Here is a 20,807-nt window from a genome sequence, read left to right as displayed (position 1 = left end):
ATAAGTAGCATTGTACCGATCAGCAGAGATACTGGTAATTACTGGTACTCAAATCTCCTTCTGTAGTGGGGACTTATGTGCATTTTTGCCCCTTTCTGTTTTCCACTAACACGGAGCCGAGGACTTATGCGGCCATCTTAGCGCCACCAGCTCCGCCCCCAACATTTTTTTTTACTGAGGTCAGGTTTCTGGCCAGGCCTCTGCCAGAGTAGGTTAGGAAGATAGCCCTGGCTGAAGTTATGATACCTTATAATTGAAGTTATTTATATACAGTACACATACACTTATAAGCAATCCCACAGGGACATCATGAGGATTATTTTGATACCAGGTATGACATGTCTGTCATATTTGTTCACCCAGTAACATGAAAGTGATTAAAACATGTCTTAAGATATCCTAGAGTTTCAACTGTAATCGACCTCAGCTCTCTGTCTTGATAGAGGACCCTGTCTTCTGTCACTCTGTGTGCAGAGGTTGGCCCATAAAAAAAAAATCCCTATAGTGAGAAGACTGAATTGTCCCCATGTGTCTTGTTGAACCAGATGCATATAGTAAAAGTCAGTCATCCCATAAGTTTGACTTTTAGAGTTCTGGCCTATGTTAAAAAATTGTGAATAGCAAACATTAAAATACCTGGACACACAGAGAAACAAATTAACCCATGAGATTTCATGACAATCGTTGTCACAAACTTTGGGTTTCTTACTGAAATGTTACACAGAACTACTGCAGTCATAAGGCTTGTAAAACGTTATCTTTGATACCTTTTGTTCAGAAATAGCAGACATGCTTGGCTTTGCCATTCATTTTGTGGCAATTAGAAGGCCACTAACTGCACACTTCTAAAATTCCTGGCTGTTAAGGGGTTAATAAGGTTGCTGTTAAGGGTAATCGTATTTTAATGCAAGGATTACCCTCCTAACATTTCCCACCTTCCAAACAGTTCCCCTCCACACACCCAAACTCCTGACCACCATCTTGGGTACTGGCAGTCTACTAGTATGAAGATTTAGTTGTTTTTTTTTATAAATTAATTGGATTTATTTAATGATTTTCTGCAGTGTAGTATCAGCCATTACCCTCCCAAACAGTACCTAGTTGTATAGTTTTATTTTTAGATTTTATTATTTTTCAACCTGATTGTCCATTTTTTTCTGGTGTACCATCCCTCCCCTCCCCTCTAAATATTTTCTGTAGTGTAGGGCAACTCCCATCCCCCGCCTCTGTATCGCTCACCCCCCCTCCATCCTTCCCTACCACCATTGCTGAAGGAGATTGTTACAGTGTCATTGTCTATAATGATATGGCAATCTTCATTCATATGGTAAGAGCACTGATCATGCTGTTACCATATGAAAGCAGATGCCTGCAGCCCAGGAAGAGCAAGTCTTGGTTGTCACTTGACAACAGACTGCTGGAGCTTCCTGTAGGTCTGACGTATATATACGTTATGTGGTACGATGGACTACATACCGCATGACATTTATATAAATTGGATTGGTTTAAGCGGTTAAAGGGACATAATACTCATATGCTAAATCACTTGAAACTGATGCAGTATAACTGTAAAAAACTGACAGGAAAATATCACCTGAGCATCTCTATGTAAAAAAGGAAGATATTTTACCTCACAATCTCCTCAGCTCAGCAGAGTAAGTTCTGTGTAAAAAACATAATTTATGTAAGAACTTACCTGATAAATTCATTTCTTTCATATTAGCAAGAGTCCATGAGCTAGTGACGTATGGGATATACATTCATACCAGGAGGGGCAAAGTTTCCCAAACCTCAAAATGCCTACAAATACACCCCTCACCACACCTACAATTCAGTTTAACGAATAGCCAAGAAGTGGGGTGATAAAAAAGTGCGAAAGCATATAAAATAAGGAATTGGAATAATTGTGCTTTATACAAAATCATAACCACCACAAAAAAAGGGCGGGCCTCATGGACTCTTGCTAATATGAAAGAAATGAATTTATCAGGTAAGTTCTTACATAAATTATGTTTTCTTTCATGTAATTAGCAAGAGTCCATGAGCTAGTGACGTATGGGATAATGATTACCCAAGATGAGGATCTTTTCCACACAAGAGTCACTAGAGAGGGAGGGATAAAATAAAGACAGCCAATTCCTGCTGAAAATAATCCACACCCAAAATAAAGTTTAACGAAAAACATAAGCAGAAGATTCAAACTGAAACCGCTGCCTGAAGTACTTTTCTACCAAAAACTGCTTCAGAAGAAGAAAATACATCAAAATGGTAGAATTTAGTAAAAGTATGCAAAGAGGACCAAGTTGCTGCTTTGCAAATCTGATCAACCGAAGCTTCATTCCTAAACGCCCAGGAAGTAGAAACTGACCTAGTAGAATGAGCTGTAATTCTCTGAGGCGGAGTTTTACCCGACTCAACATAGGCAAGATGAATTAAAGATTTCAACCAAGATGCCAAAGAAATGGCAGAAGCTTTCTGGCCTTTTCTAGAACCGGAAAAGATAACAAATAGACTAGAAGTCTTTCGGAAAGATTTAGTAGCTTCAACATAATATTTCAAAGCTCTAACAACATCCAAAGAATGCAACGATTTCTCCTTAGAATTCTTAGGATTAGGACATAATGAAGGAACCACAATTTCTCTACTAATGTTGTTGGAATTCACAACTTTAGGTAAAAATTCAAAAGAAGTTCGCAACACCGCCTTATCCTGATGAAAAATCAGAAAAGGAGACTCACAAGAAAGAGCAGATAATTCAGAAACTCTTCTGGCAGAAGAGATGGCCAAAAGGAACAAAACTTTCCAAGAAAGTAATTTAATGTCCAATGAATGCATAGGTTCAAACGGAGGAGCTTGAAGAGCCCCCAGAACCAAATTCAAACTCCAAGGAGGAGAAATTGACTTAATGACAGGTTTTATACGAACCAAAGCTTGTACAAAACAACGAATATCAGGAAGAATAGCAATCTTTCTGTGGAAAAGAACAGAAAGAGCAGAGATTTGTCCTTTCAAGGAACTTGCGGACAAACCTTTATCTAAACCATCCTGAAGAAACTGTAAAATTCTCGGTATTCTAAAAGAATGCCAAGAAAAATGATGAGAAATACACCAAGAAATATAAGTCTTCCAGACTCTATAATATATCTCTCTAGATACAGATTTACGAGCCTGTAACATAGTATTAATCACAGAGTCAGAGAAACCTCTTTGACGAAGAATCAAGCGTTCAATCTCCATACCTTTAAATTTAAGGATTTCAGATCCTGATGGAAAAAAGGACCTTGTGACAGAAGGTCTGGTCTTAACGGAAGAGTCCACGGTTGGCAAGAGGCCATCCGGACAAGATCCGCATACCAAAACCTGTGAGGCCATGCCGGAGCTACCAGCAGAACAAACGAGCATTCCTTCAGAATCTTGGAGATTACTCTTGGAAGAAGAACTAGAGGCGGAAAGATATAGGCAGGATGATACTTCCAAGGAAGTGATAATGCATTCACTGCCTCCGCCTGAGGATCCCGGGATCTGGACAGATACCGGGGAAGTTTCTTGTTTAGATGGGACGCCATCAAATCTATTTCTGGAAGTTCCCACATTTGAACAATCTGAAGAAATACCTCTGGGTGAAGAGACCATTCGCCCGGATGCAACGTTTGGCGACTGAGATAATCCGCTTCCCAATTGTCTACACCTGGGATATGAACCGCAGAGATTAGACAGGAGCTGGATTCCGCCCAAACCAAAATTTGAGATACTTCTTTCATAGCCAGAGGACTGTGAGTTCCTCCTTGATGATTGATGTATGCCACAGTTGTGACATTGTCTGTCTGAAAACAAATGAACGATTCTCTCTTCAGAAGAGGCCAAAACTGAAGAGCTCTGAAAATTGCACGGAGTTCCAAAATATTGATCGGTAATCTCACCTCCTGAGATTCCCAAACTCCTTGTGCCGTCAGAGATCCCCACACAGCTCCCCAACCTGTGAGACTTGCATCTGTTGAAATTACAGTCCAGGTCGGAAGCACAAAAGAAGCCCCCTGAATTAAATGATGGTGATCTGTCCACCACATTAGAGAGTGTCGAACAATCGGTTTTAAAGATATTAATTGAGATATCTTTGTGTAATCCTTGCACCATTGATTCAGCATACAAAGCTGAAGAGGTCGCATGTGAAAACGAGCAAAGGGGATCGCGTCCGATGCAGTCATAAGACCTAGAATTTCCATGCATAAGGCTACCGAAGGGAATGATGGTGACTGAAGGTTTCGACAAGCTGCAATCAGTTTTAGACGTCTCTTGTCTGTTAAAGACAGAGTCATGGACACTGAATCTATCTGGAAACCCAGAAAGGTTACCCTTGTCTGAGGAATCAATTAACTTTTTGGTAAATTGATCCTCCAACCATGATCTTGAAGAAACAACACAAGTTGATTCGTATGAAATTCTGCTAAATGTAAAGACTGAGCAAGTACCAAGATATCGTCCAAATAAGGAAATACCACAATACCCTGTTCTCTGATTACAGACAGAAGGGCACCGAGAACCTTTGTAAAAATTCTTGGAGCTGTAGCTAGGCCAAACGGCAGAGCCACAAACTGGTAATGCTTGTCCAGAAAAGAGAATCTCAGGAACCGATAATGATCTGGATGCATCCTGTAAATCTATTGTGGACATATAATTCCCTTGCTGAACAAAAGGCAAGATAGTCCTTACAGTTACCATCTTGAACGTTGGTATCCTTACATAACGATTCAATATTTTTAGATCCAGAACTGGTCTGAAGGAATTCTCCTTCTTTGGTACAATGAAGAGATTTGAATAAAACCCCATCCCCTGTTCCTGAACTGGAACTGGCATAATTACTCCAGTCAACTCTAGATCTGAAACACAATTCAGAAATGCTTGAGCTTTTACTGGATTTACTGGGACACAGGAAAGAAAAAATCTCTTTGCAGGAGGTCTCATCTTGAAACCAATTCTGTACCCTTCTGAAACAATGTTCTGAATCCAAAGATTGTGAACAGAATTGATCCAAATTTCTTTGAAAAAACGTAACCTGCCCCCTACCAGCTGAGCTGGAATGAGGGCCGCACCTTCATGTGGACTTAGAAGCAGGCTTTGCCTTTCTGGCTGGCTTGGATTTATTCCAGATTGGAGATGGTTTCCAAACTGAAACTGCTCCTGAGGATGAAGGATCAGACTTTTGTTCTTTGTTGAAACGAAAGGAACGAAAACGATTATTAGCCCTGTTTTTACCTTTAGATTTTTTATCCTGTGGTAAAAAAGTTCCTTTCCCACCAGTAACAGTTGAAATAATAGAATCCAACTGAGAACCAAATAATTTGTTACCCTGGAAAGAAATGGAAAGTAGAGTTGATTTAGAAGCCATATCAGCATTCCAAGTCTTAAGCCATAAAGCTCTTCTAGCTAAAATAGCTAGAGACATAAACCTGACATCAACTCTGATAATATCAAAGATGGCATCACAGATAAAATTATTAGCATGCTGAAGAAGAATAATAATATCATGAGAATCATGATGTGTTACTTGTTGCGCTAAAGTTTCCAACCAAAAAGTTGAAGCTGCAGCAACATCAGCCAAAGATATAGCAGGTCTAAGAAGATTACCTGAACACAGATAAGCTTTTCTTAGAAAGGATTCAATTTTCCTATCTAAAGGATCCTTAAACAAAGTACCATCTGACGTAGGAATAGTAGTACGTTTAGCAAGGGTAGAAATAGCCCCATCAACTTTAGGGATTTTGTCCCAAAATTCTAATCTGTCAGACGGCACAGGATATAATTGCTTAAAACGTTTAGAAGGAGTAAATGAATTACCCAATTTATCCCATTCTTTGGAAATTACTGCAGAAATAGCATTAGGAACAGGAAAAACTTCTGGAATAACCACAGGAGATTTAAATACCTTATCCAAACGTTTAGAATTAGTATCAAGAGGACCAGAATCCTCTATTTCTAAAGCAATTAGAACTTCTTTAAGTAAAGAACGAATAAATTCCATTTTAAATAAATATGAGGATTTATCAGCATCAACCTCTGAGACAGAATCCTCTGAACCAGAAGAGTCATCAGAATCAGAATGATGATGTTCATTTAAAAATTCATCTGTAGGGAGAGAAGTTTTAAAATATTTTTTACGTTTACTAGAAGGAGAAATAACAGACATAGCCTTCTTTATGGATTCAGAAACAAAATCTCTTATGTTATCAGGAACATTCTGTACCTTAGATGTTGAAGGAACTGCAACAGGCAATGGTACTTTACTAAAGGAAATATTATCTGCATTAACAAGTTTGTCATGACAATCAATACAAACAACAGCTGGAGGAATAGCTACCAAAAGTTTACAGCAGATACACTTAGCTTTGGTAGATCCAGCACTAGACAGCGATTTTCCTGTAGTATCTTCTGACTCAGATGCAACGTGAGACATCTTGCAATATGTAAGAGAAAAAACAACATATAAAGCAAAATTGATCAAATTCCTTAAATGACAGTTTCAGGAATGGGAAAAAATGCCAAAGAACAAGCTTCTAGCAACCAGAAGCAATAAAAAATGAGACTTAAATAATGTGGAGACAAAAGCGACGCCCATATTTTTTAGCGCCAAATAAGACGCCCACATTATTTGGCGCCTAAATGCTTTTGGCGCCAAAAATGACGCCACATCCGGAACGCCGACATTTTTTGGCGCAAAATAACGTCAAAAAACGACGCAACTTCCGGCGACACGTATGACGCCGGAAACGGAAAAGAATTTTTGCGCCAAAAAAGTCAGCGCCAAGAATGACGCAATAAAATGAAGCATTTTCAGCCCCCGCGAGCCTAACAGCCCACAGGGAAAAAGAGTCAAATTTTTGAAGGTAAGAAAAAATGATTAAATCAAATGCATTATCCCAAATATGAAACTGACTGTCTGAAAAATAAGGAAAGTTGAACATTCTGAGTCAAGGCAAATAAATGTTTGAATACATATATTTAGAACTTTATAAACAAAGTGCCCAACCATAGCTTAGAGTGTCACAGAAAATAAGATTTACTTACCCCAGGACACTCATCTACATGTTTGTAGAAAGCCAAACCAGTACTGAAACGAGAATCAGCAGAGGTAATGGTATATATAAGAGTATATCGTCGATCTGAAAAGGGAGGTAAGAGATGAATCTCTACGACCGATAACAGAGAACCTATGAAATAGACCCCGTAGAAGGAGATCACTGCATTCAAATAGGCAATACTCTCCTCACATCCCTCTGACATTCACTGCACGCTGAGAGGAAAACCAGGCTCCAACTTGCTGCGGAGCGCATATCAACGTAGAATCTTAGCACAAACTTACTTCACCACCTCCATCGGAGGCAAAGTTTGTAAAACTGAATTGTGGGTGTGGTGAGGGGTGTATTTGTAGGCATTTTGAGGTTTGGGAAACTTTGCCCCTCCTGGTAGGAATGTATATCCCATACGTCACTAGCTCATGGACTCTTGCTAATTACATGAAAGAAAGTTATACTTCACCTGCTCCCAGCTGAAGGTAAAAATAAAAAAAAATATGAAATGAACAGCAGCCAATCAGCATCAGCAGTGCTGAGGTCATGAACTCTTACTGTGATCTCATGAGATTTGACTTAACTCTCATGAGATTTCATAGTAAGCTTCCTTTACCTGATTGGTGAAATAGCATGAGAGTGCACGATGCTCATCCTTTCAGCTGTCCCAGGACAGACATACTAAAATGCTGCTTAGAAATCCTTTACAATGGGAGGTGGCTACTGAGGAACTTTTGAGGTAAAATATCTTTCTTTTTTACATAGAGATGTTCAGGAGATATTTTCTAGTCAGCTTTTTACAGCTATGCTGCATCACTTTCAAGTGTTTAAACATTTGGGTATTATGGCCCTTTAATGACTTTTGATTCATATATAAATAATTATATGAGTACGTTTATCTATATCCATATGGTATCCATACAGTAAATATGTTTTTATATGGTATATTTTAGCTGTTTGTAATGTTATATCTTTGTGTATGCAATGTTTATCGAATACATTCCAAGCACTTTTTAGATGTTTTTATCATCAGTGTGAATTGTATGTTTTGGTCATGAAGGGCTTAATGGTTTCTGTCCAGAACACACATTTAAAATGAATAGTTTGATGTATCAATTTGTTCAGTTGTGGATTGGTTAGTAAAGTCAATCCCTCTATTTAAGAAACTCTATCCATTACGGAGAAGGAAGCACAGTCTGGAGAAAGTCTCTTAAGTAAAGACGAATACAGTGCACAGAAGCTTCTTGTCCATCACAGACTTCCATACCCCCCTCCAGGACGACAAGCAACATGAAAGTACTTGTGGCTGCAGCGTCAACTTAAAAGTTATATCGTCTGGATTGGAGAAGCGATACGGTGTACCTGTTGATCTAGTGACATGCTTTAAATCATTGATATGTTGTAAGTGCACATTTGTGGGCTTGCACTGTTTGTTATTAAAGGGACAGTCTAGTCAAAATTAAAACTTTTATGATTGATAGGGCATGAAATTTTAAACAACTTTTAAATTGACTATATATCATCAAATTTGCTTTGTTCTCTTGGTATTCTATGTTGAAAGCTAAATTCTAAGCCCTTGAAGGTTGTCTCTTATATCAGTGTATTTTGACAGTTTTTCAATTAGACACTGCTAGTTCATGTGTGCCATATAGATAACATTGTGCTTACTTCCATTTATTTTTTTCTGAGTCAGCACTGATTGGCTAAAATTCAAGTCTATCAAAAGAACTGAAATAAGGGGGCAGTGTTCAGAGGCTTAGATAAAAGGTAATCAGAGGTCAATAGTGTATTAATATAACAGTTGGTTACGCAAAATGGGGGAATGGGTAATAAAGGGATTATCTATCTTTTTAAACAATACAAAAATTCAAGTAGACTGTCCCTAAATTATAAACTGTAAAATCTAGTAGAAACAATATAAATCATATAATTTGTCATTTCTGTTGCTGCTAATCAGTAGCCATTTTAAAAGTGCAATAATAACTAGGACTTAGCGTTCCTTTTTCTTTTGGTATATTTTGTATCTGGCTAATGAAAAAAAAAAAAACCTGTGTTGCAAAATCCCTTTAACATTTGATAATAGTTTATCTCCATACTTTATTTTTCTGATTACTTAAAAGAAGACCACATACAAAGGCAAAGTTGGAAAAAATATTTATATTTTGGAAGGATAAAAATAGCATTTGTTTGACACTCTTTCAATAGGAAGACATTCCAACAAAATATTTAGATTTGGCACAAACTGACTTTTGTTTTCTAACAATGCTCAGAATTGTCAATAACAAAAACATCCCGCATGCCTTAAATACATTATCTAGTGGGTGCCTGGATATGAAAAACAAGAAAATATAGGGAAGCTCTAATGAAGACTGGTTTCCTGTGGATTTGTATTTTGAGTTTAATTGCTTGAGGAAGAGCGTAGGCTAACATGTCCGGTGTGGATTCACAGCAAGTGCTTAGTGTTAAATTATGACATTCTATTAAGAAAAAAACAGCAAGTGACGTAAGTACTTCATCTTTAGATCTTTCTATAGGATCATGTAATGTGTGGATCCTATAGAGAAAAAATAATAATATAGATGTCCTTTAATACCCAGACTTAGGTTTCTAGATATACTTTGTGTATGTAGTCTGACTTCCATTGTGGACATAAATACATGCTACCAGGATACCATTAAAGGTTTTATCCTCTAGGACCTGGTTTCTTGACAGCCGGGTCACGGCCCAGTACCAGGCCTTGACAACCCCTCCTGGTGGGCCACGACTTGAAATGCCCTCACTGCGAGCTGTGACAGGCCTGTCGCTCCACACATAAGAAATACTGGGCAGGCCTGTGCACATGTAGCGGCAGTCCAGTGGGAAACCAGCGTGGGACATGGAGCATATCGGACTGGACCTGGGCACTGCAGTGATACCAGCCCACGCAGGCTAAAATTTACTGGGCCTTGAGGTCACTTGGGTTGAGAATCACTGCTCTAGGATACAGCACCATACAGACTGGGACTACACAAAACTCTGTTGCCAAATCATGTTGGAGCATGCCTTCATTTTAATTAGCGGTTTGCATCTTCTGACCATGTTCAAAATTCAATTGGAAAGTTTTTTTTTTTCCTTTTCAATTTTACACTATCTTAATTGTGAAAGAAATGTTAGAGTTTAAATGTTCTTTTTAATCCTTTGGTATCTCAGTGATCATTACTTTTTTTTGCAAAAGATGGAATCAAGGGGTAAAGTCACAGATACAACTATTTTATGAAAATTAAAGTGATGGTAAACTTTAGCTAATCAAATGCCATATATGTAATCTTTGCCATCAAAAAACTATATGTTTACTTTTTTTTTTAAATATGTCCGTGACAAGGGTTAAATCCGTGCCTATAGTAATGTTTCTATTACAATATTATGCCAGCCTATTTTTTTATATGACCATTCCAATGAACATCCAATCAGTTTGTGTGTCATATGACACTCTTGAAGTACAGCCCTTTGAAAGCACTGAGGAAGCCTATGTAGACAATGAGTGGGATTGTTCTCTATATCACAGGTAGCCCAGCCAAAAGAGCAAATAAAGGGGGGGGGGGGAACAGAAGATACCAAGTATGATTATAAATATATTATAAAATATATATACACTTTTAAAAAAAATATGCCTGATTTCCATCCACTGTGGATATTAATACGCCATTCTCATGCGACGGCTGTATAGCGTAAGCAGTGTCCATAATAGAGGTTGTATTATTTAGTTCCTGCTGCTACCTTAAAAATAAGTCTTCTAATCCGACCAATTGCCTTTACAGTGGAAATATTTATGGTGTAGTGCTTAGAGAAGGTGAACTAGCACAATAGTCACTAGTAATACAGAAAGGAAACAGCACACTGGGTGCGATTTACCATCCACGGACGGACATAAATATATATTTTTTTAATTTAGGCACAGTATATATCAGCAGTAAAATGCTGAATTGCAAAAGATCTGTATGTAAAATAAATGTTCCTGTAGATAGTTAAGGCTACCTGTAAATTACTTTGTGTTCTACTCTAGGCAATAACTGTGTAGTTTGGAACTGGTTCACTTACACGCAGCATTTTGCAATCTAATTAGGTTTTACAAAAAACAAACAAACAAGCAAAATAGTGAATGCATAGTGCAATGTTGTTACATTTTTAATAATTCAATTATTTTAAAAGGGATTCAGATTTGAGTTTAATGTCCCTTAATGCTCAGCTTTGCCTTAGTTAAAGGAACATTAAAGTCAGAATTTAAGAGATATGAAACCCAAAAAATGTATTTTATGATTTAGACACAGCATACCATTTTTAAAAGTTTCAAATTTACTTCAATTATTGAATTTGCTTCATTTCCATTGTATTCTGTGTTGAAGAGATACCGAAGTAGGTATCTAGAGCACTAACTGTCAGGAACTAGTGCTGCCATCTAGTACTCTTGCAAATGGACAACATTCTTGCAAAACTTCTGCTATATAGTGTTCCAGAAATGGGCCAGTTTCTATACATATGTCCCTGCTTTTCAACAAAAGATATAACAAATAACAATTGATAATAGAAGTAAATTTGAATGTTTAAAATTGATTGCTCTATCTAAATCATAAAAAAATTTAAGCAACTTTCTAATTTACTCCTATTATAAATTTTTCTTCGTTCTCTTGCTATCTTTATTTGAAAAAGAAAGTCCAGAACCCTGGACAGCACTTGTTTATTGGTGGGTGAATTAATCCACCAATCAGCAAGAACAACTCAGGTTGTTCACCAAAAATGGTCCGGCTTCTAAACTTACATTCTTGCTTTTCAAATAAAGATACCAAGAGAATGAAGAACATTTTCTAATAGGATTAAATTAGAAAGTTGCTTAAAATTGCATTTTCTATCTGAATCATGAAAGAAAAAATTTGGGTACAGTGTCCCTTTAAGTACATTTTTGAAATTTGTAAAAAAACAAAACAAAACAAAAACTGCTGCTCATTTAAAATGCTAAGTGCTATTGCATTACCTTTTGTTGATTATACAATTCTAAAGTATTTGTTCTTATGTTTACATCATATTAACTACCTGTCCTCTCTGCTTAGCTATACATATAATCAGTATACTTAATGTATTAATATTGTTTAGGTTCCCTAAACAAGATGCAGGACAATTAGTTAAGGATAAATGCACCGCTCTTTAGCTAGTCATAGCCAAGCAAGAAGTTTAAAGGACTGGTTCTAAAATAAAACTGTAGAAAGTCTTTAAATTAAACTGTGACTCCAGTTTATTTTATTATATTTAAATAATATCCTGTATTAACGTGATAGTAAAACACTATAAAATGTTTCACTGGGTATAGTAAAACTTTCCAATATACTTTCATGATTCATTTTGCACTGTTTCCCTGTAAGCCCCTAATGTGCAGTTTGTTATCTTATCTTTTATGCTGAATCCAAACAATGGATATTTTGTTAACACAATGACAGTGGCAAGCACTGTCATCTGCAGACTCAAGTCCAGATTCGCTCCTCCAAATAAAGAAAGTGGTGGATGGAGTTTGCCTATTTGCCTATCTGTCATTGCGCGTGACGTCACTGCACATAATGTGAAGCCCCGGCGATGCCTGTCACTATGCAGGCCTGATCGTCGGGGTAAAAGCGGGTGGGAGCCCCCAGATCTCCCTCAAGGTGGGAGAGTGCTAGCGACGGGTCTGAGCCGTCGTTAGCACCAGAGTGGGAATCTCTGCAACTGCTCAGAGCCGTCATTAGCACTCAAGGGGTTAAAGGGATATGAAACCCAACATTTGTCTTTCAGGATTCAGATAGAGCATGCCGTTCTAAACAACTTTCCAATTTACTTCTATTATCAAATTTGCTTTGTTCTCTTGGTATGGTTTGCTGCATGAACAGCAATGAACTACTGGGAGCTAGCTGAACACATCAGCTAAGCCAATTAAAAAGAGACATATATGTGCAGCTACCAATTAGCAGTTAGCTCCCAGTAATGCATTTCTGCTCCTAAGCCTACCTAGGTAATCCTTTCAACACCGGATACCAAGAGAATGAAGCAAATTAGATAATAGATGGAAAGTCGCTTAAAAACAGAATTTATGCTTACCTGATAAATTACTTTCTCTTGTGATGTATCGAGTCCACGGATTCATCCTTCACTTGTGGGATATTCTCCTTCCCAACAGGAAGTGGCAAAGAGAGCACACAGCAGAGCTGTCCATATAGCTCCACCCCCCAGTCATTCGACCGAAGGTTAGGAAGAAAAAGGAGAAACCATAGGGTGCAGTGGTGACTGTAGTTTAAACAAAAAAACTACCTGACTTAATATCCAGGGCGGGCCGTGGACTCGATACATCACAAGAGAAAGTAATTTATCAGGTAAGCATAAATTCTGTTTTCTCTTGTAAGATGTATCTAGTCCACGGATTCATCCTTTACTTGTGGGATACCAATACCAAAGCTTTAGGACACGGATGAAGGGAGGGAACAAGACAGGTACCTTAAGCGGAAGGCACCACTGCTTGTAAAACCTTTCTCCCAAAAATAGCCTCCGAAGAAGCAAAAGTATCAAATTTGGAAAATTTGGAAAAAGTATGCAGCGAAGACCACGTCGCTGCCTTGCAAATCTGTTCAACAGAAGCCTCATTTTTAAAAGCCCATGTGGAAGCCACTGCTCTGGTAGAATGAGCAGTAATTGTTTCGGGAGGCTGCTGGCCAGCAGTCTCATAGGCAAAACGGATGATGCTTTTCAGCCAAAAGGAAAGAGAGGTAGCAGTCGCCTTCTGACCTTTCCTCTTACCAGAATAGATAACAAACAATGAAGTTGTTTGTCTGAAATCCTTAGTTGCTTGTAAATAGAACTTTAAAGCACGAACAACATCAAGATTGTGTAACAGACATTCCTTCTTCGAAGAAGGATTAGGACACAGAGAATGAACAACAATTTCCTGATTAATATTCTTATTAGACACAACCTTAGGAAGAAAACCGGGTTTGGTACGCAAAACTACCTTATCTGCATGGAAAACCAGGTAAGGTGAATCACACTATAAAGCAGATAACTCTGAAACTCTTCGAGCAGAGGAGATAGCTACCAAAAACAAAACTTTCCAAGATAAAATTTTAATATCTATGGAATGTAAAGGTTCAAACGGAACCCCTTGCAGAACTGAAAGAACTAAATTCAGACTCCATGGCGGAGTCACAGGTCTATAAACAGGCTTGATTCTGACTAAAGCCTGACTAAACGCTTGAACGTCTGGTACCTCTGCCAGACGTTTGTGTAAAAGAATAGACAAAGCAGATATCTGTCCTTTTAAGGAACTAGCTGATAATCCTTTCTCCAATCCTTCTTGGAGAAAAGACAATATCCTGGGAATCCTAATCTTACTCCATGAGTAACCGTTGGATTCGCACCAAAAAAGATATTTTCGCCAAATCTTATGGTAGATTTTCCTGGCGACAGGCTTTCTAGCCTGAATCAGGGTATCAATAACCGACTCAGAGAAACCACGCTTTGATAGAATTAGGCGTTCAATCTCCAAGCAGTCAGACGCAGAGAAATTAGATTTGGATGTTTCAAAGGACCTTGTATTAGAAGGTCCTGCCTCATTGGTAGTGTCCATGGTGGGACAGATGACATGTCCACTAGGTCTGCATACCAGGTCCTGCGTGGCCACGCAGGCGCTATTAGAATCACCGAAGCCCTCTCCTGCTTGATTCTGGCAACCAGACGAGGGAGGAGAGGAAACGGTGGAAAAACATAGGCCAGATTGAAGGACCAAGGCGCTGCTAGAGCATCTATCAGCACTGCCTGGGGATCCCGGGATCTGAACCCGTAAAGAGGAAGCTTGGTGTCCTGACGGGACACCATCAGATCCAATTCTGGAGTGCCCCATAGCTGAGTCAGCTGGCAAATACCTCCGGGTGGAGTTCCCACTCCCCCGGGTGAAAAGTCTGACGACTTAGAAAATCCGCCTCCCAGTTGTCTACTCCTGGGATGTGAATTGCTGAGAGATGGCAAGAGTGATCCTCCACCCACCTGATTATTTTGGTTACTTCCATCATTGCTAGGGAACTCCCTTGATGATTGATGTAAGCTACAGTCGTGATGTTGTCCGACTGAAATCTGATGAATTTGGCTGCAGCTAGCTGAGGCCATGCCTGAAGAGCTTTGAATATAGCCCTCAATTCCAGAATGTTTATCAGAAGAAGAGCTTCTTCCCGAGACCATAAGCCCTGAGCTTTCAGAGAGTCCCAAGACTGCACCCCAGCCCAACAGACTGGCGTCGGTCGTTACGATGATCCACTCTGGTCTGCGGAAACACATTCCCTGAGACAGGTGATCCTGAGACAACCACCAGAAAAGAGAATCTCTGGTCCCCTGGTCCAACTGTATTTGAGGAGACAAATCTGCATAATCCCCATTCCACTGTTTGAGCATGCATAGTTGCAGTGGTCTGAGGTGTATCCGTGCAAAAGAGACTATGTCCATTGCCGCTACCATTAATCCGATTGTCTCCATGCACTGAGCTACAGATGGCCGAGGAATGGAATGAAGAGCTCGGCAAGTAGTTAAGAGTTTTAACTTTCTGACCTCAGTCAGAAATATTTTCATTTCCGAGTCTATTAGGGTTCCTAGGAAGGAAATTCTTGTGAGGGGGGAGAGAGAACTCTTTTTGATGTTCACCTTCCACCCGTGAGACCTCAGAAAGGCCAATACAATTTCCGTGTGAGACTTGGCTCTATGGAAAGTCGACGCCTGAATTAAGATGTCGTCTAGATAAGGCGCCACTGCTATGCCCCGCAGTCTTAGAACCGCCAGGAGGGAACCTAGCACCTTTGTGAAAATTCTGGGAGCAGTGGCCAACCCGAAAGGAAGAGCCACAAACTGATAATGCTTGTCCAGAAAGGCAAACCTGAGAAACTGGTGATGATCTTTGTGCAAAGGAATGTGTAGATACGCATCCTTTAGATCCACGGTAGTCATATATTGACCCTCCTGGATCATTGGTAAGATTGTCCGAATGGTCTCCATCTTGAATGATGGGACTCTGAGGAATTTGTTTAGAATTTTTAGATCCAGGATTGGTCTGAAAGTTCCATCTTTCTTGGGAACCACAAACAGGTTTGAGTAAAAACCCAGCCCTTGTTCCGCAATTGGAACTGGGTGGATCACTCCCATTGTATGTAGGTCTTCTACACGGCGTAAGAACGCCTCTTTCTTTGTCATGTCTGTAGATAGACGGGAAATGTGAAACCTTCCCCTGGAGGGGAGTCCTTGAATTCTAGAAGATATCCCTGGGATACAATCTCTAAGGCCCAGGGATTGTGTACGTCTCTTGCCCTGGCCTGAGCGAAGAGAGAGTCTGCCCCCTACTAGATCCGGTCCCGAATCTGGGGCTACCCCATCATGCTGTCTTGGAGGCAGCTGCAGGCTTCTTGGCCTGTTTACCCTTGTTCCAGCCCTGGTAAGGTTTCCAGGCTGACCTGGGTTGTGAAGCATTACCCTCTTGCTTTGTAGCAGGGGAGGATGAAGCGAGACCGCTCCTGAAATTCCGAAAGGAACAAAAATTATTTTGTTTGTTCTTTATCTTAAAGGACTTGTACTGAGGGAGAGCATGGCCTTTTCCCCCAGTGATTTCTGAAATAATCTCTTTCAATTCAGGCCCAAAGAGGGTCTTTCCTTTGAAAGGGATGTTCAAGAGTTTGGATTTTGACGACACATCGGCCGACCAGGACTTTAGCCATAGCGCCCTGCGCGCTAAAATGGCGAAACCTGAATTCTTTGCCGCTAACTTAGCTAGTTGGAAAGTGGCATCTGTGATAAAAGAATTAGCCAGCTTAAGAGTCTTAATTCTGTCCATAATGTCCTCATATAAGGTCTCCGTCTGGAGCGCATCTTCCAGCGCCTCGAACCAGAAAGCAGCTGCAGTAGTTACAGGAACAATGCACGCAATAGGTTGGAGAAGAAAACCTTGTTGAACAAAACGTTTCTTAAGTAAACCCTCTAATTTGTTATCCATAGGGTCTTTAAAAGCACAACTGTCTTCAATTGGTATGGTTGTGCATTTAGCAAGTGAAGAAATAGCCCCCTCCACCTTAGGGACCGTCTGCCACGAGTCCCGCATGGGGTCAGAAATGGGGAACATTTTCTTAAAAACAGGAGGGGGAACAAAGGGAATACCTGGTCTATCCCACTCCCTAGTAACAATATCCGCAATCCTCTTAGGGACCGGGAACACATCAGTGTAAACAGGAACTTCAAGGTACTTGTCCATTTTACACAATTTCTCTGGAACCACCATAGGGTCGCAGTCATCCAGAGTAACTAATACCTCCCTGATCAATAAGCGGAGGTGTTCTAGTTTAAATTTAAAAGCCAACGTATCTGAATCCGTCTGAGGAGCAACCTTTCCTGAATCGGAAATTTCTCCCTCAGACAGCACATCCGTCGCCCCCACTTCAGAGCGTTGTGAGGGTATATCGGATACGGCTACTAAAGCGTCAGAATCTGTTCTTAAAACAGAGCTATCACACTTTGCAGGCAACACGGGCAGTTTAGATAAAAACACTGAGAGAGTATAATTCATAACTGCCGCCAAGTCTTGCAAGGTAAAAGAGTTAGACGCACTAGAGGTGCTAGGCGTCGCTTGAGCGGGCGTAACTGGTTGTGACACTTGGGGAGAGGTTGACGGACTAACCTCGTTACCTTCTGTCTGAGAATCATCTTGGGCCACATTTTTAAGTGCAACAATATGTTCTTTAAAGTGTATAGACATATCAGTACAAGTGGGACACATTCTGAGGGGGGGTTCCACCATGGCTTCTAAACACATTGAACAAGGATTTTCCTTGGTGTCAGACATGTTTAACAGACTAGTATTAAAACAAGCAGGCTTGGAAATCACTTTAATCCAGTAAAAAGACACTTTGAAAAAAAACGTTACTGTGCCTTTAAGAGATAAAAAAGGCACACAATTTTGCAAAACAGTGAAAAATGCAGCAAACGTTTCGAAATTTTTACAGTATGTACCTAAAGCATTAGTAAGATTGCACCACTAGCAATAAAAAGATTAACCCCATAATGCCCAAACCGGATCGACAGTAAGCCAAAATACCGGTTAAATAAACGTTCAGCACCTTGCCACAGCTCTGCTGTGGCCCTACCATCCCTTAGGAACCAGATTTGTGGGGAAAAAGCTTCTTATAGGCCCTCAAACTGCAGCAAGACCCTCCATGTGAAACAGCCTGAACGTCTAGTCAAATATAACTGCGCAACAGAAGCGCAAAATTAGGCCCCTCACACCTCACTCCGGTGCTTGTGAGGCCTAAAGAAACACTCCAAAGTGTTTTAATATTAGCCATGTGGGTAACAACCCCTGAAAGAAACCCAAAGGAACCTTCAAAGTGTCTCAAAAAACGATATTTTCAATAAAAAACCGTTTGCCATAAAATAGTGTCAACCAGCATAAACTAGCCCTGTTATGTAAGCTTAAAATTCCATACTCTGAATATAGCTTACCCTTCCCTCATGGGGATATTATCAGTCCTTTCTAGCATTATCACAGTCTTGTCTAGAAATAAATGACTGAACATACCTTTTTTGCAGCCTAACCTGCAAACCGTTCCCCCCAACTGAAGTTTTCTTGTACTCCTCAGTCCTTTGTGGGAACAGCAGTGGATTTTAGTTACAACATGCTAAAATCATCTTCCTCCCTGCAGAAATCTTCATCTCCTTTCTGCTAGAGAGTAAATAGTACACACCGGCACCATTTAAAATAACAAACTTTTGCTTGTAGAAAATAAAAACTACATTTCTAACACCACATTCACTTTACACTTCCAATTGCTTAAAGCCGGCAAAGAGAATGACTGGGGGGTGGAGCTAGAGGGGGAGCTATATGGACAGCTCTGCTGTGTGCTCTCTTTGCCACTTCCTGTTGGGAAGGAGAATATCCCACAAGTAAAGGATGAATCCGTGGACTCGATACATCTTACAAGAGAAATCATATTCTTTATCTAAATCATATGCCTGGGCTTTATGTCCCTTTAATAACATTCAGACTCTGATTTTATGTTAACATATCTGAAGACTACAGAAACAATTTAAATACAGTTTACTGTCCCTTTAGAAAAGTGCATCACACAAGTAAAGTCATAGAGACATTATGGGCCAGAATACAAGTGGAGCAGTATTTAACGCTCAGCTGGAAATAAACTTTTTGCTTGCATACTAACCCGATGTGGCCAAAAAGTTTAAGTTAGGATATCGCTTGTTAACGTATTCCCCCATAGAGGTCAATGGAGCAAAGAAAACCTTACTCATGTGCAAACCCAACTGCATGTTCTCAAGTGCGCTAACCCAACGTGAAAAGATGAATATTTAAAATTCCAATGGTCTGCACTTAACAGAATATGTTCTATTTATTCATAAATACTTATTTCTACATATAAATGAAGAAATTGGAGAAGGCAGTAAATTAATCTCCAAGAGAAAAACCTATAATTTGAAAAGAATACCTTGATGGTTTAACCTCGTCAGGGAGTGAGCACGATTAGACAATTATAGAATAATTGTAAATAGACATACAACCTGGAAAAAGAAGTGCTGGACCAGGTTGTATGTCTATTTACAATTATTCTATAATATTTCTACATATATCTGATGGTATTGTGGTACAATATATATCTATACACACACGATTATATATAAGCATAGATATATACAGATATATAGGAATTTCTATTTAAAAATAGTACACAGTATAACACTTTATGCACACACATATATATATATATATATTTATGTGTTTATATGTGTATATATATATATATATATATATATATATATATATATACTGTATATGACATTTATATGTATGTAGACCCTTAATAATTTTTATTAGAGATGGTGTTATGAGTGTAACTGTACTGTAAAATGTATTTTTGATGCGTTTTGTGACACTGTTTTGTGAAACAGTTAACCAGAGCTCTGAGGATACGCTATTTTGACGAGCATTAACTTCAATTGTGCTCAAGCGATGGCGACTACATTCAACTTGTAATACGAGCACTACAACTGACGTGCAAACAGAGGTGATAAACTCTTTTTGCTCGCGCCTAACTTAGCACACCACTTGTAATCCGGCCCTATTTGTTTGTTTATTTTGGGGGAGGGGGGCTTATAAAAATGCAAAGTTTAACTAAAGAATAAACCAGAAGGGACAGAATACCATGATAAATATGCATAACTGACCCAAAGCCAGAGTGCAACAGGACAAGCCTGATTGTGCTAGGACATGGATTTTAAGTGCTCTCAGATATGAGACCTGCAAATTTGCTCACCCAACCCCAATCGCTCTGAGAGAGGCCATAGGATGTCCACAATTTTTCATGGGTAATGGTACTAGGTTGCAGTTCCTATTGTCCAAAGAGGACATTACCAGCAGGTTCCCAGTACTCATTGAGTAAGGTAGACCAGAGTAATTGGCTCTTTTGGCAGCAAGTATGTTGTTGCCTCTTGTCAGTATACTTGATCTCTCCAGAACAGGAAGGCAGGGGCTGGATGCTGCTCCTCTGAGACTGTTGGAGCGAGAGCTCAGTCCTTAGAAGGAGAAAGAAAAATATCATAAATCTACAGCAGTAAATGAGATAAAAACACACAATGTAGTGCAAAAGCTACAAAAATAAAGTTTAATTGAATGGTCACACAGATTACTTACAACGCGACCGGAAGAGAGTTAAATGT

The 20,807-nt window shown here is 39.4% G+C and overlaps 1 protein-coding gene across 2 annotated transcripts in view; it reads right to left on the bottom strand.

Moving 5' to 3' along the window:
• Positions 1-9,206: 9,206 nt before the first annotated feature.
• Positions 9,207-20,807, bottom strand: part of DELE1 (DAP3 binding cell death enhancer 1) — a 150,072-nt gene continuing 138,471 nt past the window's right edge. For both annotated transcript variants that reach the window (XM_053718628.1, XM_053718629.1), the window contains exon 12: positions 9,207-20,663. In XM_053718628.1, the coding sequence (XP_053574603.1) occupies positions 20,401-20,663 (263 nt within the window). In that variant the 3' untranslated portion in view covers positions 9,207-20,400. The remainder of the gene's footprint in view (positions 20,664-20,807) is intronic.

The sequence above is a fragment of the Bombina bombina genome, chromosome 6, assembly GCF_027579735.1.
Source record: "Bombina bombina isolate aBomBom1 chromosome 6, aBomBom1.pri, whole genome shotgun sequence".
NCBI lineage: Eukaryota > Metazoa > Chordata > Amphibia > Anura > Bombinatoridae > Bombina > Bombina bombina.
Note: the sequence above shows the minus strand (reverse complement) of the source record. Positions and strands in the feature narration are given on the sequence as shown.